Source organism: Urocitellus parryii, chromosome 3 (genome assembly GCF_045843805.1).
Source record: "Urocitellus parryii isolate mUroPar1 chromosome 3, mUroPar1.hap1, whole genome shotgun sequence".
In the NCBI taxonomy this organism is placed as follows: domain Eukaryota; kingdom Metazoa; phylum Chordata; class Mammalia; order Rodentia; family Sciuridae; genus Urocitellus; species Urocitellus parryii.
The window spans coordinates 100,430,186-100,457,266 of NC_135533.1; the positions used below are offsets into that span (position 1 = coordinate 100,430,186).

A 27,081-nucleotide genomic window follows, 5' to 3' on the forward strand; every position below is an offset into this window, starting at 1 on the left:
CCTATATGCAGGTATTCATATGCACATGTGTGCGTGCGGGCACTTGTGCACACACATGCACACCTGCACGCACGTGCACATGCATACACACATACTTCATGACCATAATTTTAATTTTATGAGACCAAATGACTTCTTTATGTGCCTTGATGCAAATTTCCATGACCCAGTAGAGGGACCCTGTGTCCCCCATGTCTCCAAAAGCTAGGCCTTCCCAGAGCCAGGTTGGTGACACACCACAGCAGGGGCTCACCCCCTTTGAGCCCATCCAAACAGCTTCCAGGGCCACTCAAAGTGCTACTTACACGGGGTGGGCAGGGGGCCAGGGAGAGTCGGAGATGGGCAAGGTGGGGGGCCCACTGGCAGGGAGCCCTCAGCTTCTGGGGTACCTGAGCCCCTCCTCACCGAGTTGAGGATGTCAGAGATCCTGGGGGCTGGGTGGAACAGACAGACGTGAACACAGTGGGGTGAGGGGACATGCAAGAGAGAAAACTATGGGCTGAGAGCCAAGCCAGAGTGGGAAGACAGAGGGAGATATAGGAGGATGGAAGGTAGACATAGGGGGATGTGTGGGGATGTGGGAGGACAGAAGGAATGTGGGGAGCTGGCTCCAGAATGAACCAGGATGCCTTTGTCTGTCCAGGTGGGCTGAACTGGAAGCTGCTATGGGCAGAGGGTGCCCTCCAAGGAGAGGCAACCTGGCCCAAAGGAAGCCACAGGATATTTTTTCATGTAACTGGCCCTTGGGAAGGGCTTGATAGATGGGGAAAAAATGGATGAGGAAGGGAAGGGAAATCTTTCTTTCTTTTTGGTACCAGGGATTGAACCCAAGGATGCTTAACCAGGGGGCCACATTCCCAGCCATTTTTTGTATTTTATTTAGAGACAGGGTCTCACTAAGTTGCCTAATGCCTCGCTGAGTTGCTGAGGCTGGCTTTGAACTTGTGATTCTCCTCCCTCAGTCTCCTGAGCCACTGGGATTACAGATGTGTACCACTGTACCCAGGGAAGGAAAATCTAAGAGGAAGCACGATCTTGGCCCATGTGGACAGCACAAGTCAGTAAAGGCCAAGCCTTTATGATATATCTCTTTGCCTATAAACTGTGGGGACCCTGACTGGGGTTCCAATTTCAGCACATTCCTCAACCCTCCACCCCTTGCTGAGGAAATTGTGCTCTGGGCTTGAGGGTACATTGGAAACCAGAGGCATCCCTGGGAGTAGGCTCCTGGGCATTGTGGCAGGGCAGGGTGAACCAGATGTGAAGTCAGCAAGGCTGGAAAATTCTCAGCAAAGATTGCCTGAGGGGGCAAGGAGGGGCCAGGCCAACTGCCCAAGTGTAGGACAGCCCTTCTGAGGGAGAGGCCTAGAGCTGACAGCGAGGTGGGCGGCGAGCAGGTGGGGAGTAGGGAGTAGGAGATGAGCCACAAAGACAGCTGGGTCCCTGGAGGCAGAAGCCAAGTAGCTGCCTTGCTGAGTTAGCGCATGTGCCCCCAGGAAGCCCAGCCAGGCTGGATACCCACTGGGCATCCTGGCCTAGGGCGAGCTGGGCCGTGCACAGCAGGTGCAGGAAGCTGTGAACGCTTGGCCATTCGCAGTGAGCCCTCAGCAGGAAAGGCAGCAGGCCTGGAGGCCACTACTTACACGGGGTGGGCAGGGGGCCTAGGAGACCCGGAGACAGGCAGGGTGAAGGCCCTGCTGATAGGGGCCCCTCGGCTTCTGGGGTTCCTGAGCCCCTTCTCACCGAGTTCAGGATGTCAGAGATCCTGGGGGCTGGGTGGAACAGACAAGACATGAACACGAGGCAGACAGACACATGAGAAGATGGCAGAGCCGAGAGGAGGGAGGAAAGTAGGGCCCTGGGCTCAGACTTCCCACATGAGGGCTATCTCAGCAGCAAGAAGTCCCCTGAATGGGACAGAGAGATAACTGGGCTATTCTTGGAGATCATGGTATCAAGACCTGACCCTTCAAAGCCTCCCAGACTGCCCAGAGGCAGGCTGTGAGCTGGAAGGTAGGCTGGGACAGTTTCCCCATAGACAGAGGCCTCTGGCCCTGGCTTATATGGAGGTGGCATTCACTGGGCAAAGGTAGCTCTGGGAGCCTGATATAGAGGCCAAGGGCTGAATCAGGCTGGAGCCATTGGTCCAAACTCAGTCCCCCCCCACTTGGTTCTTGAGTAGCCCTTCAGAGAGGATTGCCACGCCCTTCAAAGTGATCCCGGCAGCAGCAGGGCCCGGGCTACTTACATGGGGCTGGCAGGGGGCTAATAGGAGTTGAAGATGGGCAGGGCAGGGGCCCCTCAGCTTCTGGGGCTCCCGAGCCTCTCCTCACCGAGCTTAGGACATCAGTGACCCTGGGGCCTGGGGTGAACAGAGGCAGGTGGGTAGGCGACAGGCACTTAGGAAAGGGGGCAGCAGAGGCCCCATAATGGGCTAGAAAGGGGAGGAGGGAGGTTATCGCTGAACCCCAGACCACTGCTGGGAGCTGGAGGGTGAACAGAGATGGGTGAGGAGGGTCATCCTTTGGGGCCACCCACTGGGGTCAGGAAGCCTCATTTGGTGGCCCCTGACCAGGACCTGTAGAATCAGGAAGTGGGAATGACAATCACCACAAGGCATTGTGGCCACTGGGCCTGTCCTGGCTGAGGTGAGAGAGGCCCAGTGGCCCTGTTCTGCAGCCCCAGGACCTGCCCCATATTGGTTTCCTGCCTTGTCTCTGAGCCTTATCCTATCCCCCTTGTCCTCTTCTATCTCCCTGCAGAACTGAGGCTCAGCCACCTTTGTTATTGCCCCATGCTGAGGGCACAATCTTGAACAGGAAAGTATGAGTGGTCTTCATACTGCTGACTTTAGGGCCTGTTTCAATCTGTGGGGGAACAACATAGATGTCCACTGTCCTGTGTCAAGGGCCCAAAGCCCTATGCTTGCCTCACTCTGAAGCTTGAGGGACATTCAGGAATAACATCACAGCTGGATGGGATGGGTAGGATCAGAACCCCCATCTGACCCCTGGGGCCATCCTAAAGGGCAGCTGATAGACTAGGTAATAGGTTGCCTGGATGGCTACCAGGCTACTTCTGGGGAGTTGGACAAGGCAAAAGATAGGCTGGGGGACCACTCGATGGTGCCAGGTGCCTTGTGGTCTTTGGGAGGAACACACAAGGCTGTGGTCTGCAGGAAGAGCTTTGGGATCAGGGTATAGCACTGAAGCCCACCACAGGGAGGGGGGTGCTCCCGGGAAACGAAGTATGGTTCAGTCACCCAGCCACTCACCAGTGCAAGATGGACGGAATCACAAGCTTAAGGAACTTTAAGAGAAGAACAACATCTTGAGCAAATTCTACCCTCATGCTTGGTCCCCCATGGGAACTGAGCTCCTGGCTCCCAGAACAGAACAAGCCCCAATTCATGGCCATGGCTTCCTCACTTGGACAGGGTACTTGAGAAGCTTGGTGGTGGTCTCAAAGCTGCTTCTTGCCCACACTGGGCAGCCTCTGACACCAGGTCCTAAGCTGCTGTGTTGCAGGACACTGGACCCCCTGAAGGCTTATCCACCCCAAAGAGTAACCCAGCATGGATGGGCTAGGTCTCTGGTAGGTACCTTTAGCATCTTCATCCTCTATGGTTGTGTTGGTGCTGTCAGAAGATTCCTGAGGAAACAGGGGAGGCGCAGGTCAGGATGTGATTGAGGACAGAAAGGATACAGCCAGCAGTGGGACTAGCCAAGGGCTCTGGGTCAGGCCTGTGGTGGCAGGCCTTGGGGCCCCCCAAATCTTATGGAGCAGTAACTGGAGGAGAAAGCTCCCTGATCTGTGCAGCAGCCCTTTCAAGGCCTCATCCTGCCCCACCATAGGCAGCATCCATCCACATCCCCAACAGCAAGGGCCTTGACTTCCCTTTTCCCAACGAGACTCTGGGATGCTTAACTGACTGTCTAATGAGAGGAACCAGCACTTTGAAATTTCAAGACTTAAAACACAAGGTGATTTTTCTGACTCCTGGTGATGTGCCTGGGCATTTGACATTTAGATGGAGCAACTTTCAGATTCAAGTCTCTTGGGGCCCCAGACAGAATATACCTGCCACCTAGCCCCTCCCCAGAAAAAAGTGAGATGCCCACTTGAGCCATCTGCCCCTCCAAATCCTGCCAGGCCCAGCCCTTCCCACCTCAAGTGTCTGTTGCCCTTCAGAGAAAAACAGTATCCAGATGCCTCATGTCTCCAGGGACCTTGCTCTGTTCCTCAGAAGGAATATCTATCTCATAGGTCCCTGAGGGACTACCCCCTGGTCTGGACACTGACTGGACTTTGCTCTGGGCCCTAGGCCAGAACTGGAGGTGTTCAAGTGTAGGATCGTGGCTCACCTCAACCCAGAAAATGTTGTCTAGGGGTCCCTCACAGAGAAATATGATCCCTCTCCAAACACACAGGGCCCAAGGGGCACCCATCATCCAAGCGGAAGGAAGACAGGTCTTTGGTGTCTAGCACTGTGGATGCCCACAGCCTCTGGTCCCTGCCATGGGATGGTGTCTTCTGGAACCTTCAGAAGGGAATGGGGGCCTCATGGGGGGCATTCTGGGGGTTCATTAGGGAGCTCAGGTCCTGGCATAAGTCTTAACTGCTTGCTGGCATGGGTGCTGTACTGGAAAGGGTTCAGCCACCTGCCCATCCCTCCCACCACCACAGAGAGCCAGCCCCTTCCCCGGCCCTAGGTGATGACGCCAATGTGATGGAGCGGATGGCAGAGCAGAGAGGAGGGGTGGGGTCCGCTCAGCAGGAAGCACTGGGGCTATGCTAGGGATTGAGGGGTGGGGGGCAGCCAGAGGGGCAAGGACAAAGTTCCTGAGCCGTGGACCTGCCCCAGTGCCTGTAGTGGGAGGTCCCCTCAGAGCCTGGCTGAGAGCTGGCATGTGGTGACAGGGCACAGCTGTAAGATTTCTTCCCAGGGAAGCGCCTGGCGCTTCGTTTCCTGCTGTGGTCCCCAGGCAGGTGGGCCTGTGGGCTCTGCCCTGCCTTGGGAGTTCAGGCCACTGCACACCTGCCCTCCACTCTGGGCACAAATGCTTTCCCAGGTCACTGTCCAGACCCTCCTCCTGGGCCCGGCGCCTCCTGCCCGAGGAAAGGGTGAGGAGGAGTGAGGCAGCCGCAGTACCTTAATCCCGTCCACTGGGTTATGGATAACGGTGGTTTGAGGCTCCTATAGAAGGCGGCAGACAGAGGAAGGAAAGAGAGGGAGAGTGAGAAAGAAGGAAGCAGAGGACAGGGGAGCCAGGGAGACAGAGGAGGAGTGGGCAGCGGCCAGAGTCCACCCAGAGAGAGTGCAGAGCAGAGGGGACAGGGATGGAGGCGACAAGTGGTCAGCGAGATGGCCCAATAGGGATGGAGGCAGCAGGTGGTCAGCGATGGCCCTCAGGGCAGTGGAGCAGGCTGGGGTCCGACCAACATGATGGAACCAACAGATCTTCCCAGGCTGGAGACGGCGCCTGCCCTCCCGAGGGATGATGGAGCTCATGGGGGCCAAGAGAAGCTGCAGGTACATGTGGGCTCTGCCTCCAGGAGTTCTCCCCACCCTTTGCTGCCTGGACCCTCTGCCCCAGCATGGGGGAGGCACAGGCTTAAAGATGCCATCGGGGTGGGAGTGGTACATGGGATGGACAGGGCCCAAATGGGGCTGGCTGTGAGGCGGGTGTGTGAGCCACCTTGGCCCACTGGGAGGACCTAGGTGGTGCCTGGCACCCTCTTGCCACAGCCCAGCTGCTCTGAGCAGGTTCCCCACTGCCTATACAGGACAGCTTTCCTCTCCTGAGGACTCCCCATGAGCTCAAGGGAACCATTTGGCAAAGGCAGCCTTCCTGTGGACAGTCTTGGGCTGTCTCCCAGAAGCCTGGCCTGAGGCCCATGGGGGATTCCAAGCATACTTCTAGCAAACTTAGGAGCCTATGGCCCAGCAGACTCCAAACTGCCCCTGGATAGTGAGTGTAAGCATATGGTGCCTCAGCAGGAGGCTGGTGCCCTCTGGCCACAACTCCACATCTCTGAGAATGCCAGCTGTGAGATTTACCTGGACAGGAGCCCCCCAGGGCAAAGAGGCCAGAGATGGTCAATACCACCTCAAGAAGCAGAGTGATACATAGTAGGGGAGTCAGCATCCCCACCCCTCCCCAGCAGGGAGCCCCCAGCCTCCCTTTCAGGCATCCATAGACCAGCAGGGTACCTTAGTTTTGATAGGAACAGATGGGAGGGGCAAGCACACCCTGGATGCTGCTGGACATCTCACTACACCACCATGGCCCCCAACCCCATGAGACTCGGGGTGTGTCACTCCAGGCTACACCCCTAAGCTGGGTCAACCTGTTGAGGGTGGCAGAGAAGCTGAGGATGAGGTCCCTGGGGGGATGGGGAGCCATGGCAGTGCCCTTGTCTTCTGCCTCACCAGCTTCCTGAACAATCTCTTGCTGCAGATTCTTGGGGGGATGACTCATAAGGCAGCATAGGTGGGAGGACAGACCTCTCCTCTCTACCTATATCTCCGGACTCCAGAAAGGGGTTCCCTGAACAGCTCTGTACTGGCCTGAACCTGGGGCCCCTGACCAGTGGACTCTCACTTGAGACCAAATCCCCCATCACTGCCCCCAGCAAGTGTGGGATTGGTCGGGGTAGGTGTGTGCTGTCAGAGACCAGCCAGGCTGTGTGGGACCCCACCTCACAGGGCCTCTCAGACAGTGGGTGTGGGAGGGGCCAGGGGTTGAGGAGTTCAGTACCAGGGCAGCAGGAGGGAGGGTCCCTTTGGGGCTGGTGATGGCCGAACTGTTTTTGGTGCTGTTTGTCTGGGGCTGTGGAGAGAGAGGAGAGGAGCTGTTAGGGAGAAAAAGGGTACCCACTTCTCCCATGCTTCTCAGGGTCTCTAAAGCCACAGCCTCAGTGGCAGGGGCAGAGCTCTAGGATCTGGGCCCCTAAGGCCAAACTGGCTTCTCACCTTGACTCCATCTGCCTTCTTGTTGAGTAAACTCTTGGCTGCTGCATTGGGAAGGAAGAAGGCATTGTTAGTGATGGGCCCGGGTCTCCCTGTGGACCCAACCCTCCCACCTATCTCTGCCCTTTCCCCAGGAGTGAGGCCCAGGACTGGAAACAGTTGTGGCTTCGGCACATAGCCAGGCCCTGAGCAGCATCAGAACCTCCAGAGGGGGCTGGGCCACACTGCCCAGGGACCCCTCACCCCAGGATTGCCCCTTCCCCAGAATCTTCTGCAACCTTGGGGCTCCAACAGGGCACGGAGGTGCCTTCTAGCCCTGTGCCCCTTGGCTTTCAAGAGAGGGAGAATGTGGACTCCTCCCTTGGGGGCTGGCAGCAGGTTGGGGGTCGTGGGCAGCTGAGCAAGGAGGGAAGGTCTTGACTCCCACAGTTCACCATGTTCCCATCAGGGGTTCATCCCAGCCCAGGTACATGCCCTGCTCAGACCCCACCCTTCTTTCTAACAATGGGACTCCGACCTCTCCACCAGTGTCCAAATGCCTTGGCCTTGCTGTCTTCCTGAACTGTCCCAACAACCCTGCTTGTGGGGGCCATTTCTTAGTGGCACTCACTGGGGCCAACAGCAGCCTTTTTGCCCACAAGCCCCAGCGGATGCCCAGGCCCAGCAGATGACCTGTGACCCCAAAACTCCCCTCAGAGGTCAGGGTAGACCTGGCTCTGCCCCGTCCTCCACCCCCAGCATTCACACCCTCCACAGCAAAAGTTAGAATTTTAATTTTAGAACTTAAAAAAAAAAAGAAAAAAAAAAGGAGGAAGTCAGCTTACCTTACAGAAAAGGAAAGGTGAGGAAGGGAAGGAGTGAGAAAGGAAGAGAGGAAGAAAGAGAAAACAAGATTTGTATTGGTTCAGGCAGGCACTCACACGGGGCAGCAAAGCCAGCCCGTCCTGGCCCAGCATTCCCCAAGGACAGCCAAGTGGCCGTGTGGCCGGTACAGCAGGTTAGAGAAGCAGCCAGGGCTGGGCACAGCACGAAGGGCACGGGAGGGGTGGGGTCCCTTGGCCCCAGGTCCAGTGAGGAAGGAGGAGGCACAGCTCCTTACACACCCGGTTCCAGGATGCTTGCTGACCATGCCTGATGCTGGGCTCTGCTGCTATCCAGAGGGGGACTCTTACTGCCCAGGGCAGGCCTGGGTCTGCACACAGAGACCTAGGGCTGCAGCATTCTCAAACAGGGTGTCCCCCAAGAAGCAGCAGCAACAGTAGCACCCTGCATGAGCAGAAATACAAATTCCTGGGCCACCCAGCCCTCTTAAGTCAGAAGCCTGGGAACCTTGGCATCTACCCACAATCTCACAGGGCAGTTCTGACCCTTGCTTCTTTGGGTGGCCTGGTCCCTCCCAGGCTCTGCATGTGGTGTCACAGGGTCACAACCACCCAGGAGCTGCATACAACCTCAAGACCCTGAAAGGCAGGCCCAGCCTGCTGTGGCGGCACAGTTTTAGTTCACGGTCTCCCTCCTTGTGGATCTGTTAACTCTCACAAAACTTCTGCCAAGTCCAGGGTTACGTCAGGATCTTGAGAGCAGGTCTCCTCTGGAGCTAAGCAGGCAGTGGACTCCTGCATCCTGTCCTCTGCCGTTCATCCCCGCAAGATTGAGTACCCTCCCCCCACCCCCCATGGAGCTCCAGGGACTACCCTGATACCCTAGGGCAGCCCTGCCAAGGGTTCCCAGGACCAGAAATTCCAACTTCTTTCCTAGAGCACAGACGGTGAAAATCCTCCCCTCACTGGGGCTAGAGTATATCTCCTTAAAACTTAGTACACAGGGATAGGCTAGTCCTGGTCCAGGGCAGCCCCACTCCTGTCTGTGGACCCTGCCTCTCTCCTTCCCTATCTCTAACACACAGCTCATCCCCAAAGATATCTACCCAGTACAGGCAGCATGGAATGCCCATCTGCCCCTGGCATGGAGCTGCGCCTGGCACTGCTAAGGCTGTGGCATGGAGACCTCTTCCTGCTGGTGACCTGCTGCTGACACAGCAGGAGAACAGGCTCCTCCTTGGGGCATACAGAGGAAGACAAGAGTCTTAAAGACACTTGTCATGGCAAGCTGAGCAGCAAGAGAAGGGACCTCCATCCCTCTAGGGATGTGACTTTTTAAATGCAGCAGTTTCAATGGGTGTTTTGCACAAGGTAGGCCTGACTCTACCTCCTATCAGGCCACACAGCCTTGGCCAAGCCAGCACATTCCCTGCTGGATTCTGAGTTGAAATAGTGCAAGACAATACTGATCTGAGAGTCGGCCAGACATGGGATCCTCCTACCTTCCCCCTTGGCTTGTCTCCAAATGATTCTCACAGGAAAGGAAGCATCTGCAGGCCTGTAGAGACCCCAGGACTGTCCTTGGTCATAAGAGGGCTCCATATGGGTCCACAAGTCTATCAAAACCCACTTTTCCAAGCTGCACTACTGGAGATGTTAACAGTTATCCACAGGAAGGAAAAGGACAGAGTTGAGGCTGGGGTGGATGTGCCAAGTCTGAGGACTTGGATGAGCCATGGCTTTGGCCCAGCCCCAGAAAGCTTTGAGCCCTGAGCTTATACCTATGTCATTTCAACATCCTCCCTGTGAACCCCTGTTTTACATCAGCCCTTGTGCATGTCTTGAGTGCAGCATGAAGCGCAGCCTGGCCCTTCCTAAGTAGGCAGTTCCTGGCCATTGGTTTCCTGGTCCACTTCTTTCTTCAATATCCACACCTGCCCTGGACTAACTATGTCCTTTAGGTGCAGCAGGAGCCAAAGGTGGATGGAGCAGTCATGGGATCCCACAAATCTCACCTGGGGACTCCACAGGCCAGTGACCCTCCACCCCTGGGAGGATACTGCCTATTCCCAGGGGTGGTCAGGCCAAGAAACTGCAGCCAACCCACAGCTAGCCTGATAGTTATGGTCTTCTTTGCTCTCACATCTGCTCAATGTTGGAGGGATTTTGGAGGACAACACTCTACAGCAAAGGTTTCCCTGCTGGCTGAGGTGCTCTGCCACACTGGGACGTCTGACAGAAACACAGAGAAGAAAGACTCCTGATGCATATCACTGGAATACAGCTGAACCAACCTAATCAGGCAGGTGGGACCCGCAGCCCCACCTTTGCCTCATCCCCTAGCTGGGACCCCTGGACAGCCATGCTGGGCTCCATCAACATGCACTGACCACCCTCCAGGACAGAGTGGCCCTTGGAGCCCAGGGCGGAACCGCACATGCAGGCGGCCTCATGCACCGTCGCCCTTGCTCACTTGCAGGCAGGCGGGCATTGCAGCAGGAGTCCTGGGAAGAGTGTCACTCAAAGGGGCCTGTCTCTTGCCGCTGTACCCTGGGCAGCAGGCCTCTCCAGGAGCCACTAGCTTCATCTTTTCCTAACCCCATTCCTCCCTCCCATACGTTCTTCTAGAAGGCCATAAAATGGAGACTTGGGACTGTTCACTCGGCCCTCATGGGGAGAACAGACTCCTTTTAGGACAGCCTGAGCCTCCTCTATAAGGAGAGCCCTCTGGCAATGATAGCCTCACTGTGGCCCTGGAGGGTCACCAGGTAGAGCCAAGTGGGCGTGCAGGAAGAGTCGGGCCTTGGGAAGGTAATCCCTTTACTCCCAGCTGTTGCTGGAGGTTCTTATGGGAGAAAGCTACAGCTTGGTTTGGGGAGAACCCAGGGTGACCCTGTGTGCTTAGCAGCCTCCCTTAACATGTGTTAGCTCTCAGCTTGGATGGCAGCTATGGAGCCTCTGAGGAGGTACCAGGGTCACCTAATCCTCAGGGGGTCCATGTCCCAGCTCCTGGCAGGAGGATCCACCTGTACCTCCCTGAGAAGAAGGTCAGCAGAGCTGCCTCCTCCCTCACAGATATGGGACTAGATGAGAAGTATCTCTAAAAAGAACCCAATAGGAGGCCTTCAGAGTCTCTTCAGGGCACTGAAGCCATCCCATTCATCCCTGCATGTGGGAACTCCGCAGTACAGACCACCAGCTCCGCCTGCTTTGAGAGAAGGACTGACCACGGGCCCACCGCTCCCTCGAGTCAGCATCCCTGCCTCCACAGCCCTGCTCCCAGGGCTCCCCTTCCAGGACTCAGACCTCCAGCAGCAAGCTCAGTGGCTCCCCATGAGGTCACGGTCATTCTGAATGGGGTCTCCAGACCCCAGGCACCAGGACTAGGGGTCTTGGCCAAATGTACCTGGGTTTAGCATGGCCAGGGGTCACCTAGCCAGTCCCTCCTCTTATAGGTGAGGAGACAAGTGAGGATTGCCCTTGGGTGGACCCTCCTGGGATGTGACCACAGCGGGAGCAGGGGCTCCCGGGGGCCCTGCCAGCCTCTGGGGCGGCTCTGGGAACCTGGTCAGCGGCTGCGTGCAGCGGGGGGGCTGCATGCCAACAGGAAGGACGGGCAGGAGCGGGTGGACGCTGGGCAAGACACATCTACCTTGTTCCACCAGCCCCATGGTGGTGCCGGAGGCCGCGGTGGACATTGTGGCCGGAGCGGTGGTCTGTCTGCCCACTGTTAGCACCAGGTTAGAGACGAGGGGGGGAGGGGGGTGAACACAGACGGGGTGGGGGGCGAGGTGAGGGAAGAAAAGAGACAAAGGAAGCAGAAGAAGATTAGAGTTAAAGTTTAGGCAGCAGATGGCTCCAGAATCCCTTTCTCAGGAGAGTGAAAACAAGATTGGGCCGATTGACACTGAAAAGCATTTGCCTCCTTTCTCCTTAGAACACCCCAGTGGGGCTTCTCATGCCCGGCAGCGTGTGCCGGGCACACAGCAGACAGGACAGTCCCATTAGTGTTGGTGTGACCATGTGTGCCCATTCCCGGCAGTACAGCATCACAGCAAAGTAACAGGAAGGGGGAGGGTGCCAGATGTGAACGGACAACGAGAGACAACCACAGGCGCTCGCACACGCAGTGTCAGACGACGGAGAAGCCAAAGGCACAGCTGTCCGGGCGCTGAGGCCAACACCACTCCCTGGGGTAGCCTGCGGCACCCTGGGCCTTGGGGGTCTCTAATAGACCCTTGAGATTTCATTTCCCCACCACCCACCCTGAACAACCAGGGCAGGCGGCGCCAGTTCTTCCAGAAGGCAGGTCCCTCTACACGCTGACTTCACGCTTACCCACCCCCACTTCTGCCACATCCCGCACACAACATGGTGCTCAGAGCACTGAAAACAAAGAGGCCACAGAGCTGCCCTACAGACGCCTGGACAGACACACGTGGCGGGCTGGGTAGTGGGCAGCACAGACACTAGGGTGTCAGGTGAGGGACACAGACCCAATACGAAGGAGACAGGGCAGGGGATGGCAGACTCTGGGCAGCTGCCCAAAGAATGAGCCCAGGAGGCCTGCTGGGCAATAGGGGTCCCCAAACTGAGGGCAGAGGCTGGGCACCAACCAGCTTGTTGGAGATGGGTGGAGGTGCTGGTGAACAAGGAGGGGCTTCCTGCTACAACCTGCAGGTCAAGGGCAGCATCATGTCCTCCCTGGAGAAGAATGTCTCACCTGAGAAATTCCTTGTGGCCAGCATGGTGGTGAGGATGGCCCCCTGGGGAGAGACACACAGACAGAGCCAGGACCACTCTGTTAGTGTCACCTGCTGGCTTCTGGTCAGAAGAGCCCTGCCCACCTGCCTGCAGGCTCAGCCTTCCAGAGAGGGAAGAGTTTCAAGAACCTACCAGTACCTCTGAAAGAGATTATCTGTATCCAAATCAAAACATACCTGGGAACCCAATCCTGTCGACCGACTAGGCTTCTAGGCGCCACAAGACCCTCCTAAGACTCAGGGGTTGCCAGAATCACTGTCACCAGGGCAGCCCTCTGGGTCTTCCTCCACCCCTTCTTTCCTCACAGGCCCGGGGTGACAGTAACCGACTTAGGCTTTTAGGAGAATTATAGTTAAACAACATTCCCCAGGTCCAGGCCTGGCCTTGCCCTCAGCACTGAGGACCTGGGGAGATGGCTGGCCTGACCAGACAAATCATCATCAGGATCTTCTGGTCACCTTCCAGGGACCACCTTCCACTCCCATGGCCCACCTTCACTCCCATGGCCCTGTCCACCAAGACCAGCATTCAGATCTGATCTCCTTACCAAACCTTCTCAGGACCAAGGCACGTTCTTCCCAGGTGTGGAACCTGCAGAAGGTCCTCAGGACACCCCTCCAGGACTGCTCAAGGCAGCAGGGTCGACTAGAAGGGGCCAGCTCTGTGTCTGGGGCCAAGCCCATACTCATGGCCTCAGGGGGCTTTGGGCTGTTCCCAGGGCCCAGATTCATTTGGTCTGGGACTTGCCAACAAGCACAGTCTTGGGGGCAGCTGTGACCCTGCTTCGTCCTTTGGCTGGATCTGCCGATATCACCCCCAGCAAGGGCCCGTGGGAACACAGGGACGTGTGATGGTTCTGTGGGCTAAATGGTAGTGCCTCACCTTGAGCTTCCTCCTGGCATTGAACTTCTTCAAACACTCCACGGTCTCCTGTCTGTGCATCATGGAGGCCACTGTGGAACGTTGCTGCAGGGAGAGGGGTGATCACAGAGTGGCAAGAAGCACCAGAGGCATCGGCCTTGTCCCGGTGGGGCAGACCCCAGAGTGTCAGAGGAAAGGCCCAGGGCAGCAGGGCTTATGGCATCCCAGGGCTCCTAGGTGCTGAGAGGTACCAGCCACCACTGCATCAAGAGAACAACTGTCCCCACCTGCTGTATCCTCCCACCTGTGACTTCAAGCCTTGCCTCTCATAGACAGTACTGAAGTCAAGAGGAAGCTCAATGCCATCCAAGCCCAGTCCTTGAAAACCATCAGCATGTCCCAAGCCAGAGGCCATGAGGAACATCAGGGAACTGTCAGCACAGGGACAGAACCCCAGTGCCCCACTGGGGCCCTTGAGACCTCCCCCAGGAGGTCCATTCCACAAGCGGGCACCAAGGACGACTTACGCAGACCCATGGATGCTTCAGAGCTTCATGGGCTGTGATGCGCTTGGCAGGGTTAATTGTCAACATCTGGTTGATGAGGTTTTTGGCTTCAGGAGTGACAGTGTCCCACTCGGGGGATGGGAACTGCAGAAGCAAAGAAATAATGCACAGGCCAAGGCTGAAACCCCCTCCCCCCATGCAGGGACAGAGTTGAGGAGGGCAAGATAGAGGGTGTGGCCACAGGAGGCTCCACCCCCACCCCCTGGTGCACACTCACGTCATAGGCCCCAGCCTTGATCTGCTGGTACAGCTTATGCTGGTCCTCATCCCAGAAAGGTGGGTAGCCCACCAGCAGGATATACAGGATCACTCCTATGGTGGGGACATGAGCAGCACAGCCCTGGGAGGGCACTGGGGTCCTCAGCATTCTTTTACCCCACCCCAACAGGCACCAGGCACATGGGAAGAATGGCATATATAAATCCTATTCCCAGCCCTATGCCCACCATACTTCACCATGGAGCCCAGGCTAGCCCCCTCTACTTCAACACCACCTGCAAGAGGAAACACCTGCCCTAGGAGCAGCCCCACCAGGTGGTCTGAGTGTCCCTGGGCCCTTCACTCAGGCTGTCCACTTGGCTCTGGGCCCAGACATTTGCTGAGTGCAGGTGGACACAGGTGACGGGCCCTGGGTCATGTTAGTAATTCTAGTCTGTGGATCAGACCCCTGCCAAGGCAGCCCAAAGGCAGGTATGACACAGGAACCTGGTCCAGGGCAAGCAAGTCAGCCATCTGCAGGTTCCAGAATAGACATGGCGACCTAGAAATGCCCTGGAACACCCCAACAACCCTCTGACCCACCCCACCCCACACACGGGTCTCACCACATGCCCAGATGTCCACAGGCTTGCCATATGCCTCCTTCCGAAGGACCTCAGGGGACAGGTAGCCCGGTGTGCCAGCAAAACCTATTGAAGTGGAAGGGGCCATGAGGAGCTGTGAGGGGCCTCCAACACCTCCTGCCCTCCCCCTGTGCACTCACCAAACCATGCCTGCTGGTCCCCCTGCACCTCGATGGCCAGGCCGAAGTCCGCCAACTTCACTGCAGCCCCCTTGCACTTGCTGGCCAGGAGCAGGTTCTCAGGCTATAGAGAGGTGGCCGCGAAGTCACCATGTTTATACCGGAAGGAGTCACAGGAGGGGTATGGGACAAAAGAGAGATGACAGCAGCTTGCAGGAGAGGGGTGCAGGTCTGACCCTCCCACACATGGAATTCCCAGGGCATGGCTGAGTTCCGGTCCTGTACCCTCTAATCTGACTACCTGAGGACAAAGACAGCAGCCCCAGCCTGTCAGAGGAGAAAGTTAGCCCTCAGGCAGAGTGTAGCTCCCCTGCACCCCAGAGCAGGAGTCTGAGAGGGCCTCTCAGACCAAAATCCCCAGCCCATCCTCACAAGCAACTGTGATGGTCCCTTCTGCTCTGGGGCAGGTCACACAGGAGCTTTGGAGGCTCCCATGGCCCAGGACTCCTAGTGGCAGAGAGGTTTCAACTGGACCTCCCTCCCTTCCCCATTTTTGACCCAGTGTATAAGTTGGCAGCTGGCGGCAGGGCGCAGGGGGAGGTGTCCTGTAAGGCTCAGGAGGTACTTCCTACTTGGACAGTGGCCCTCAAATGGCATGAAGAAACACTCAAGAGCCAAAGTGCCCAGGACAGCAGAGGACATCCACCTGCTAGGCATAGCCTGACCACCAATTCCCACTTGGCTCTGGTCAGCAGGGCCGAAAGGAGGCCCCTGCCCTAACACCTTCCCGTCCACTCCCACAGGTGGGAAAAGGCTCTTTGGATCCCCCTCAGGGAGCAGCACCCTTGCTCACACTGAACAGACATCTGTTCCTTGTCTTGAAGAAGCAGCCAAGGAGGCTGCTCTCATTCTGTGGACACCTGGTACCAAAGGCCTGAGGGGTCCCTGGGCTTCAACATTCCCTGACCTTCCTGTCCAGCTTCCAATTCCAGCAGGGTTCTGGCTATTGGTGGTGCTCAAAGCCTGTCCATTCCATTCTGATCCTTGACCACTGAGGCCTGCTGGGTCCTCAGGTCCCCTGGCAGCCCTGCAGTCTCCCTCCATCCTGAAACTGCGCAGCCTGCATAGGTTACACTGCTGTTAATTATCCACCCCAAAGACAACGCACTGCCTCGCAGCCTACTTTTAACACTGGCTGTCAACCTCAGAGATTTTCATATGTGAAAAAGTGGCCTTTGCAATCAATGAAATGTACCAGTCCTGTGTGAAAATATTTGTGCTCCAGACCAGAGCTTCCTGAGGTTTCAACTATGGGCTGCATAGCAGCTAGGGATGAGGCCTCATGCCCTCTTGGGGGGACTCTGACCCCAGGTGGAACTCCATCTCTCTCTGGTAACAGGAGGGAGCACACAGGGCCCTACCCACTGGTTGCCTACCAGACACCACTGCCCATCTTGATTTTGCCAACCTAAGCAGGGCAGGGGCCCCAAACCATACTTCCACATGGAGAATCTGAAAGAAGAGGGGCCAGGGATGGCCCAGCTGGGCTGCATAGCCACTCCTCCACCTCTGGACTCCACTCTGGTTCCTTCACAGCTCAAGATGGCACCGACAGCCTTCTGCTCTCTGTCATCACCAACTCTCATGGGATGGGAGCAAACCCACCATGGTGCCATTTGGGGGCCATCTCAGTCAAGACAGTAGGATTTCTCCCCAAGAAAGAAGGGTTGTTCTGCCACCACAACAAGAGGTGGAGGCCACAGCAAGAATTCTATTTGTTTCCCAAATTAAGAGGTGAGGGAGCACCCACCTGCACTTCTATGCCTTGACCTCAAAGTTAACCAGATAAATCACAGGGCCTGGGAACAAAATGTTACCTCCTCTGGGTGCTGGCACTAACACATGGCCTTCCTAGGGGAGAATCTGGGCCCCATCCTCCTAGGGACCCTGAGTGAGGACAGTTCAGTTAAGACCATGGAGAAGCCAAGACATGTGAAGGGACAAGGAGGGAATCCCAGGTCTGGTCTTCCTGTGACACCCTCCTCAGAGCAACTGTGAAGACCAGCCTCCCATAGCCACAGTCTAAGGAAGGTATGACCTCTCATTCAGCCTATTCAGCCTAGGGAAGATGTGACCCCTACTCAGCACCAACAGCCATGGGACGGCTGGTCTTAAACACACCGGGGCCAGGCTCAGGGGTCCATACTACCTTCAGAAAGTAACAACGGGTTGAACCAAGATTTGGAAAAGGAGGGAAGGAAAAAGAGGGAGGAGGGAGAAGTGCCGGTGGCTTCTGGGATGCCACAGCCACCCCGTGTCCTGGGGGTGAGAAATCTTCTTTTGAACAGAGCCTGAAGCCCACAGCTCAGCTCTGGGAAGCAGAGAGTTGGAGTGAGAGCTGAGAGGAACTGGCAGGGCCAGGTGAGACTGGCTTTCATCACCCTGCCCCCAGCAGCATCAGCCTTCTGTCCCCTGTGTCCCCACCTGCCAAAGCTGCATCTTGGTGGAAAACCAGAAAGTGTATACATTTGTTGGTAGGCGTATTCCTAAAGGCTGCCCCTTCCATCCCTGAAGGCATCGAGCCAGATGTGTGCAGGCACATCTCACACGTGTACACACATGCACACAGCACATACGGTGTACATTCACACACATGCATATACGTGACCACTTGTGCACACACACATAATCACGTGAATACACTCACACATGCACACACATACACTCGTACATTTATATGCATGCACACACTATATGCACACACATAAACGTGTGACAGGTGTGTACACATGTCTCCATGTACACATACAATTCACACATCCAAGTGGACACATGTACACACACACAAATAAACATGCACAGCCCTCAATGCATGCACACACAAGCACACTCTCACCTGTGTGCCCACAAACATGCACACACCTATATGTACATACATATCACATACTTCTACACACAGGCATGTGCACACACCTCCATGAACAAGCACACATACACACACTCCTTCACACAAATACATGGTATGCAGACATGCCTGCCCACACCCCGCATCCCCTTCACTCCACACTGCCCAGCCCCTCATACCTTTTACACAGCATGCAGGTGTGGATCATACACACCTGACACAGAGTGAGATAGGAACTCACCTTGAGGTCTCTGTGGACAACCCCCATTTGGTGACAATGAAGAACGGCCTCCAGGATCTGCTGGATGCAGTGACTGTGGCAAAGAGCAGGTGGGTCAGTGCAAGTGGCCCTGGGGATAGGCTGGGGAGGGAAGCAGGGAGAGGAGGCACAGGGAGAATGGCAGTGCTGGGTGGTACTGGAGTGCAGCTCCCAGCCTGCGGGGAGTGAGGCAGATGTAGGAAACCAAGTGGAGAGGAGATGCTAGCCAGAAGGGGCCTCTGGGGTTCCTTCCCCACTACCAGAGTCAGATACCCTGGCCCTCGCCCTGCCTTCCTCTTTGGGCCAAGGTCTGCCTAGGAGGCAGGGCCAGGTGCACAGAAGTGACTTTCAGGGCAAACATTCCCGTTCCCAATATACTTTCCCAAAGTTCGTGTTGACCAAGCTGACCCTAAGCCTGAACCTAGGCAAACAGGAGCCTGAGGCAGAAACACCAAGAGCCAACCAGGAGGCTGATTCCCAGCAGTGCCTTCTCCTCCTCCTCCTCAGTGCAGAACACAGGCTCAGGAAAGAAAAATGAGGAGGCTGAGGTTGCTGAGAGGCTGCCCTATAGGCACAGGAGTTGGTCAAACCAGCAGGGCAAGCCCAGGAGGAAAGTCTCCAGAGAGCTCCCTTGTGCCCTCTCCCTCCCCGATAACTCAGTCTCCAAAATAACTGCCAGGGTCCTTGCACCCCGCCCCATAGACTCAGGCTGCCCAACCCTCCTCAGTCTGGTCACTGAGCATACTCCACTGGAGCCTCCAACCTCAAAGAGGCAGTCTGTGAGAAGAAACGAGGGGTGTATGGTGGAAGAGTCCCACCTCTTCTGGGTCAGGTCTGGGGCCTCCAAACACCCAGTACCCTTGACTAGGGGTCCCCTGGGGAGAGGTGAGGAGCTCTACCATCAGAGCAGGCAGGGTGGGGCCTGGCGAGGGTCACAGGGCTCTTCTTTCCCCAATTCTGCAGTGTGAAGAAGGTTCCTGGGACCAGAACAGTTCAAGCACCCAGAAAGTTCCAGCCTCTCCCCTCCTAAAACCTATCTGAGGCCACTTGTCCTGAACAGTTCTCCTGGCCTGCAGCAAGAAGGCTACGATTCAGGCGGCAGACTTTCTGCCTCAGGTCAGGTCCTCCAGAGTCACCAGGGGGCGCTGTGTGTCTGTGAGAGAGACTAAGTGTAGAGGTCCAGTGAGCAGAGGCTGAGGGCCCCAGTGCAACCAGCAGAGTGGCTAGTGCTCTGGAAGGACAGGCCACCTGGTGTGGTGAGGGCAGCACACAGTGAGCCCTCTACCCCCTGGCCTCCACTCTGGTGGGTAGGTCATTTGGAAGGGGGTTGGCACTGTGAAGCCCTCAACAGCTCTCCAGGCTAGAGGATGACAGGTCCCACAGGGACAACCACAGTCTACAGGGAGCAGAAGGTCTGTAGGGGTGGAGCGGGCCGGGGCTGGAAGACGATGATACAGGGGAAGGAGCGTCAGAGAGGGTGGGGCACAGGGTGAGGGCAGGTGAAGACGATGTGAGAGGCGAGCTAGGCTATGGGTGGCACCATTAGTGAGAGGGTGCCAGGGGGTGGGCATGAGGACACCAGAACCTGGGGCAATGGCCATGGCATGATCAGTCCAGGTACTGCGCAGTAGGGCCTCAGAGTCCGTTATGTAAATGGAAGGCTCCATATGGCCAGATGATGCCCACTACCTTGCCTGGTATCTATGGGTCCCTCAGAACATGTGGACCACCCAGGGCCCCTCTTGCCCCAGCAGGCATTTGGAGGGTCAGTGGGGACACTTGGGTCCTTTTACCAGCATGCAGTCAAGTTCTGAGACATTTTCCACTCGGCATGACAGAGCAGCCAGAGGGGATTTCCTTCCACTTTCTGCTTCTAAGTAGAATATAAAGAAAAACCTCATCTCTCTCCACTCTGAGGGACAGGCCACTTCCAGGCTGTTTTGTAAAATATAAAGTCCTTCCTGAAGAAGCCCTAGAAAGAAGCTAGTGAGCTCAGCCTCTCAGGATCTGCGGGCAATAGGAAGGGTCACAGGCCTGCCTGTCCCAACTTGTCCTCTCCCTGATCTGGCCTACGGCCTTTGCTTGCCTGGCTCTATGGGGAGGCCTGAGTGGCCAAGACAAGCCGGAATGCTCACACCTTCCCAAAGGGACTTGTTGCAAAGGGGAAGGCTGCCTGCTGGTATAGAGACAAGCCACAAAAAGCTACTTTAAAAAATATTCCTTTTTTTCTTCATTAGAAATGCAATACATTTTCAATTAAGAAGAGTTTTAAAATAGACAAGAAAAAAAATTTAACCATCCATAACTCCACCACCTGGAGAGAACCTGTAGCCTTTTTTCTTGTAAAATGCATATCTCTGTGGCAAAGCAGGGTGGACAGAACCTGGAAGGCAGGAAGTGACCACCCTCAGCTCTCCCTGAGTTGAGATATACTCTCAAGGATCAGTGTATCACTTGACCTGGACCAAAGCAGCTCACAAATGGCTGACCCTTCCTGGGACAGGAGTCATCGTCTCTCCAGCTGACATTATGCATCCCTCAATCTGGTCCCCAGCAGCCATGCCACAATTGGCCATCTCTGGGATCATTGTCTAGCTTCATTGCTCTAGTGAGGGCTGACCCCAAGGGAAGGGCTGTCTAGGGTCCACAAGGAAGCCCAGTGTATAGAATTCATGTATAGAATCCATGCTCCTCTATCCCACCCCCACACCAAGGGGTAAGCCCTTGAATGGCACACTGGGTACAGAAGTTTTGAGTGTGCTCTGGCCTCCTCCCACTGTCTTGGGTGTGGCAGGCAAGAGTGCAGGGACCCAAGAGGACAGATAGTGGTAGCTGTCCCAGCAGCTGTACCAGGACAGCCTGTTGACTTTCCTTGGCTTTATGCACAAGCTGGTTGGGGCCAGAGATGGCATTGTGAGGACACTATGGAAGGGGATTCCTGACCTGCCTTCTGGGGAAGAGCATTTGGAAACTGCTTATCTCTGTGAGGAAGGTTAGGCAAGAGATTACTGCTTATGACCACCCTCTAGCTGCTGCTCCTCCTCCACCAGATGTTAGAGTCTGTAAACAAGTCAAGATGGCGCCTGGCATTTTGCAGAGGGAGTGGTTTGTGAAGTAACGCCAGCGAGCCATTAAGTGTGGAGATTCCTTATTGGTTGACTGCTGTATCTAGTTTATGTTAATTAAGATAAGCTGTGTGGAATGTATATATACCACTCCGATCCTACAATAAAGGGCTCCCACTCCTGCTGTATCAATGTACACAAGTTGCTCGTCACCCCCCGGTTATTTTGCTGCAGCCGGACTGCGGCAACCAGCCACCCTAAGAAAAGCACCCCTCACAGTGCAGCAGGTCCAAGACATTCCCACAGGCAGCACCCCTGAGCTGGTCAAAGACACAAGATGGGCCCCTCCTTCCTTGGTCAGAGAGCTCCCAGTAGGGCCAGTGGGCCAAGTGACACTTCCACTCAGCTGCCTTCTGCTGGGAATATGGAAGGGACCATGATGCATGGAATAAACAGGGGTTACAGGAGAGGCAGGAGTGGGGCTGAGTGAGGGATGGGCAAGGGGGAAGATGGAGTGAGGCTTGGAACCCACCTGGCATCAGCCTCACTGTAGTACTCTCTTGCCACAATGTCTTCAAAGAGCTCCCCACCAGTGACCCTGTGGGAAAAGCACATGGAGGTCAGATTCTGGAAATACTGTTGCTTTCATCACCTTCTCTACTACCATCACCACCATCACCACTGCCACCTCTACCTCACCACCACCTCCATCATCAGCTTCACAAATATCACCACCACCTCCATCATCACCATCACCACCATCTCCATCAATACCACCACCATCACCACCACCACCGTCACAATCTCTATCACCTCCAACATCCACCACCACCATCACCATACTAGCACCATCGTCACCTAGATCTGACAGCTTCCCAATTACTCACTCATACATGATGACACTTAACCTTTCTGTCTTCACAACCATCCCAAGCCATTGGCACTATTATATTCCATTCATGGACAAGAAAACTGAGTTCCAGAGATCTAAGTGATTTCCCCAGAGTGGGCAGCATAGAGGTTTGAGTCAGGCATCTGGATTGTTATCCTCAAGTACCCCAGGGCCAGATATGTGCCCTCCTATCTCCAGGAGTGAAAGGGCCAGAAGATCCAGTGCCTGGATCTGGCTTCCCTGATGGGCCACTGTCTTAGTTGTAAGACCCATCTTTAGGGAAGAGAGTTGATCGTGACAGGTGCTGGGGGTGGTCTCAGCTGGCACAACCTCATGCCCTATGTCCCTACTCAGTGACTGGCCATCAGAATGTAGTCAATACGGGCTTTGGGGCAGGAGCCACTGACTGGAGGGCTTCTGAGAATGTAGAAAGGGTTTGGGCTTCTGGGAGTCCTTGGGGTCTGGTAAGGTGGAGAGGTGTGGACGCACGCCAGCAGGCAGGACAGAGGCCCTGAGTCTGCCCTTGTCTCTCCCCAAACTGAAGGTTCTAAGTTTGCCAGAAGACACCATACAATGGCTCCCTGAGGTGAGGCCCTCCCTGAGGAGTGGGGAAAGCCTGTTGTCCTCTTCCCAGGCTCCTTCCTGCTCTAGCTGCCCCCAAGTGAGTCTGCCTCCTAAGGAGGGCACAACCTCAGCCTGGCAGCAGTGGCTGTGCTTGGGCCAACCTTAGTCACCTCTGTTTAGTGTTACCCATTTTTTTCTGGTGAGGTTTGGGTCTTCCTCATTTTTGTGTCCAGTACTCAGCACTGGCCCAGTTCATGGCAGGGGTGATCCAGGGAGTAGGGATTGTTGAAAAGTGACCCTGGCATGGGTAGGTACTGTGTCTTGCATTGGAGAAAAATTTAAATGAGGATGTGCTGCGTGTTAGCATGTCCCTGCTCCAGGCTACTCATGCCCTGAGGAACCTGCAGGAGCCCCCAGCAACACCTAAAGTGAGGAGCTTTTAAGGTTCCACTTTGTCTCTGGAGGAGCCTTAGCTCTGAGCAGTGCTACCCAAGGCGGTGACAATACTGGAGCAGCAGCTCTGGGCCTAGGAGACTCAGATTGGGCTCCACAAGCCACCCAATTCCTCTATCAGGGAGCCCAGCCCTAAATTAAGTGGAAATTCCAACATGAGGGTGAAATGCACATGCACCCATGTGTGTGGAGCAGGAGGATCATATCCCAAGTGTAGACCAGGTCGTGCGATTGACTGTGTAGGTCGTGGTTCATCAGCTTACACATCAGGCCCAAAGGCCCTGAGTCCAGGCAAAGAACAAAAGCAAAAGGCTACCAGGTCTAGGTCCAGGGTCACAGCTTACAGTAGCCTCCTGAGAGGTACCTCACCTGGGGCCAGACCAGACCTTCTGGGGTGCCCTGTGTGTTTAGCCAACTGCAGTTCAGACTAATGGGCACCTGGGACTTCCTGGCTAGGCCATCGTCTGGTCCAGAGCTTCAGGGCAGGGATTTTGTTCCCACCATGTTTGTTGATGGGGGCATATGGGCACAGTGCTGGCCCAAGAAGGGGATACGTCTGGGAGGTTCTGCATCTGAATCACCTCTCCACAGGCCATGGGGGCATTCAACCAAGGAAAGTCATGGCCCACATGGGAGCCTCCTTCCTCCAGGTGTGCAGGTATGTGCAAGTCCTTCCATTCCCAGGCCTACTCCCTGAGTCCTGTGACATTTCTAACCATGGGGAGTGTGAACACCTGTCAATGTCCCCAAATCCACAGAGCCCCTCAACTGCTAAGGGACCTCTGGGCCTCTGAAAGGGAGGCCAGCCCATTCCAGAATCTGCTGCCCCATCAGACACAAAGGTTTGGGAGGAGGATGTGCAGGACCCCAGGACTCACCACCCTCAGAGGCTTTCCCTACACCTCCTGGTGAGTGCTGAATCAGCTCTGAGCAAAGCCAGCCCCGAGAGACAAGTCATACACACACACACACACACACACACACACACACACACACACACACTGTTCTCTTTCCTTCTTAGTTCCTGGAATACATGCAGCCATCTGTTGCCACCAGGAGCCCTGGACAGGGCCACCCTCAGTCCAGGGGCTTCTCCGTGTCCTGGGAAAAGAATCTGGTGGAGGTGGCTCTGGTGGACACAAGGGCAATGGTGAGACTGCCCCCTAAGGAGGGCACAACCTCAGCCAGACAGCAGTGGCTGTGCTTGGGCCAGCCTTAGTCACCTGGCTGACAATTTGAGGCCTTATGGGACACATGGGGCATCCAAGAACCCCCTGAAGGGACAGCCTTGCCTCTCTTGACCAAAGGACTCCATGTGAATGGAGTCCTCTGAGGTCTGCACACCCCACAGCTTGGGCATCTGTCACTTGAGGAAGGAAGAACTGAGAGGGCGGTCCATACAAAAGTGCCTCCTGTCACCACTGGGCCTGCTGCTCAAGAGCTGCTGCGGGAGGGCATGGGGTAACCATGGCAATGGCACCACAGCCAGGCTTCCCTGGCTGTGTGCCTTCCTGGAGGCCACAGAGGTAGGCCAAGACCCGTGGGCCCCCACCCAGCGCAGGGTCCCACAACAGCCCTGATTCACGGACAGCTAAATATAGTGCTGCTTAGAGGGAGCTGTCAAGAGTGAGGGAGATGAGATCATCGCTTCTAAATCTGGCAGGAAGTGAGAGGCGGCACTGGCCCCAGACGCCTTCCTCACTCAGTTACTGCATGTGCAAGTTTGTGCGCACACACACTCGTGCAAACACACACGCACAGGCATATAGGCATGTGCCCCCACAAACCATAGCCACACATGTTCATACAAGGCACACACACACGCCTATATACCACACACATACACTCAGACACGCTCAGATACCCACACGTGCACACACATTCACACATAAGCACAAGTGCACACATGTACATGCTTTTACCCACACTCAAAATACACATGCTCATGCCAGGCAATGGTGCCACCACAGTCCAGCTTGACAAGGGCACACAGGGAAGGGAAGTGACTGAACCTCTGGCTGCACTCTGCAGTCCTCCCTTCCCTCCCCTACCCCTGTGGCCTGTGGGGAAGAGGGGTCACAGGTCAGTCCCAACCCCAAGGTACTCAATAAAACCAGAGCAAGACCAAGGAGGCCGGGAAGATGTGGCTGGGAGAAAGGTGACCCACAGCACAGGTGCGCTCAGGTGGTGGCCAGAAGTAAAGACAGGACTGTTCCCTGGGCTGGGGAGGTTTTAGACCCCTCCCTAGCCCTGCACCAGGAGTGGGAGAGGGTTCTCAGCGCTGGCACTTACAGATCGAAGACCAGGTAGTGGAAACCCTCCTCGGAGATGCTGTCATGGAGACGCACTGCAGGGACAGAGAAGCCATGAGGAACTGGTGGTAGCTAGGACACACCCACCTTCACACTGTCCAGCCATATGCCGCTGTGCAAGCCCTCAGGGAGGGACCCACAGCCAAGGACCCTAGGGCTGCCCACAGGATGACCTGTGGGGAGGGCCAGGTGGGTGACCAGGAGGCAGGGAGGGGGTACTTCGGGCCCTGCAGGCCACCAGCCCCTGGGTGAGCATCAGGGGCCTCTGGGCAGCACCCTGACCTTTCTCCACTCCCAGCTGCCTGCCTGATCCCGTTTCCTTCTGCCAGAGGGAGATCGAGGAGGGCAGCAGTAGGGATTTGCCCAGCTGAGCTCCTGGACAGGAGTCCCTGAAAGGTGTCACATGGGGGAGGATTCAGGATGAAACACACCCATGGTTCACCCTGGGCCTTCCCAGAGCTGCCCTCTGTCCTCAACAGGCAGGGACCTGGTCCAGAGGAAAACCTGTCCCAGTGTGTCATCACCCAAAGGCTCGAACCCTGAGCTCAGGTTCCAGCAAGGTGGGGCATTGCCATTCTCCCCTCCTCAAGCCTGTCTCCACGCTGCCTGCGAAGGTCTGTTTGCTTCCTGCCCCTCACTCTATTCCCTGCCTGGTGCAGGGCAGAACTGACGAGGACACACAGGATGCGTGACAAGTGGACAAAGGAGCCAGGGAACAGCGGTGCGATCTCAGCACCAAAGTGTGCTCCACCAAGGCCTGCTTTTCCTCACCCGGAGAAAGGCCCTGCTCCAAGCAGTGAGTATTTGCTCAGAATGACTCACTTTGGGCCCTGCTCTCCCACGTGCAGATTCTGCCCTTTGCTAGAACAGCGACGACAGGCATTGAGCTCTCACCGTGTGCCAGGACTGCTATGAGCACTCTATGGATTAACTCAATTAACCTTCCAGCCACTCCTAGAGGCTACAGATGAGGAAGCTGAAGCACAGAGAGGTTGAGTAATCAGCTGAAAGTTACGCAGCCCAAAAAAAAGGCAAAGTGGGGCTGTGAGCTGAGGGGTTGGTCTGACTCTAGGCCCTACACTGTGCCAGTCTTGGCCCCTCTCTTTTTTGGGTCCAGACAGAAAGATCTCTGAGGTATGGCTGTCTCCCATCATCCAGACACAGGAGCTGGAGGGTGAAAATTGGTCGCCTTCTCCCAAGTCCCATAGGCACCCGGGCCTTAGGCATAAACAGCCCACACAGCTCCAGCCCCTTCCTGGTGCCCTCCTGCACTGTCCTAGTTTCTAATTAGTTGTCAGGGCCCTCCTTCCTGGCTCTGGTCCTTCCAGGTGCCAGCCTAATAGCATCCTCATGCCCAGAAACTCTAATCTGGCCTCTGGGGCCCAGGCCTTGCCCAGACTTCTGGGCTCCAATGACCCCACACCAATGGCCTTTCTCAGCACCTACACCTCAGGCACAAAGCCCCCGAGCCTGTGAGAGCAGGCTGGGCTCCAGGTCCCAGGAAATGCAGGACCACCCTCTCCTGCCACTGTACTGGCTGTATGAACTTGTACAGGTCACTCAGCCACGTAAGCCTGTCTGCTCCTCTATGAAATGGACGAAATTAGCAACTGTGGATCATTGCAAAGATGAATTAGGTGACCTGCAGGAAGCTCCCACAACATGGTGAGTACCTAAGGACAATT

The 27,081-nt window shown here is 55.9% G+C and overlaps 1 protein-coding gene across 8 annotated transcripts in view; it reads right to left on the reverse strand.

The window, feature by feature from the left end:
* Camk2b (calcium/calmodulin dependent protein kinase II beta) overlaps positions 1-27,081 on the reverse strand; it is a 94,850-nt gene that overhangs the window by 7,321 nt on the left and 60,448 nt on the right. For 3 of the 8 annotated variants that reach the window (XM_026399493.2, XM_026399494.2, XM_026399500.2), the window contains 17 exons: positions 25,377-25,431; positions 21,708-21,773; positions 18,093-18,165; positions 14,968-15,070; positions 14,810-14,893; positions 14,203-14,297; positions 13,947-14,069; positions 13,441-13,524; positions 12,518-12,560; positions 11,447-11,521; positions 6,977-7,014; positions 6,762-6,833; positions 5,153-5,197; positions 3,603-3,651; positions 2,249-2,362; positions 1,644-1,772; positions 306-434 (listed from right to left, as the gene is read on the reverse strand). In XM_026399493.2, the coding sequence (XP_026255278.1) occupies positions 306-434; positions 1,644-1,772; positions 2,249-2,362; positions 3,603-3,651; positions 5,153-5,197; positions 6,762-6,833; positions 6,977-7,014; positions 11,447-11,521; positions 12,518-12,560; positions 13,441-13,524; positions 13,947-14,069; positions 14,203-14,297; positions 14,810-14,893; positions 14,968-15,070; positions 18,093-18,165; positions 21,708-21,773; positions 25,377-25,431 (1,377 nt within the window). Of the gene's footprint in view, positions 1-305; positions 435-1,643; positions 1,773-2,248; positions 2,363-3,602; positions 3,652-5,152; positions 5,198-6,761; positions 6,834-6,976; positions 7,018-11,446; positions 11,522-12,517; positions 12,561-13,440; positions 13,525-13,946; positions 14,070-14,202; positions 14,298-14,809; positions 14,894-14,967; positions 15,071-18,092; positions 18,166-21,707; positions 21,774-25,376; positions 25,432-27,081 lie in introns of all 8 variants that reach the window. The other 5 variants (XM_026399496.2, XM_026399495.2, XM_026399498.2 and 2 more) reach the window with 5 other exon arrangements.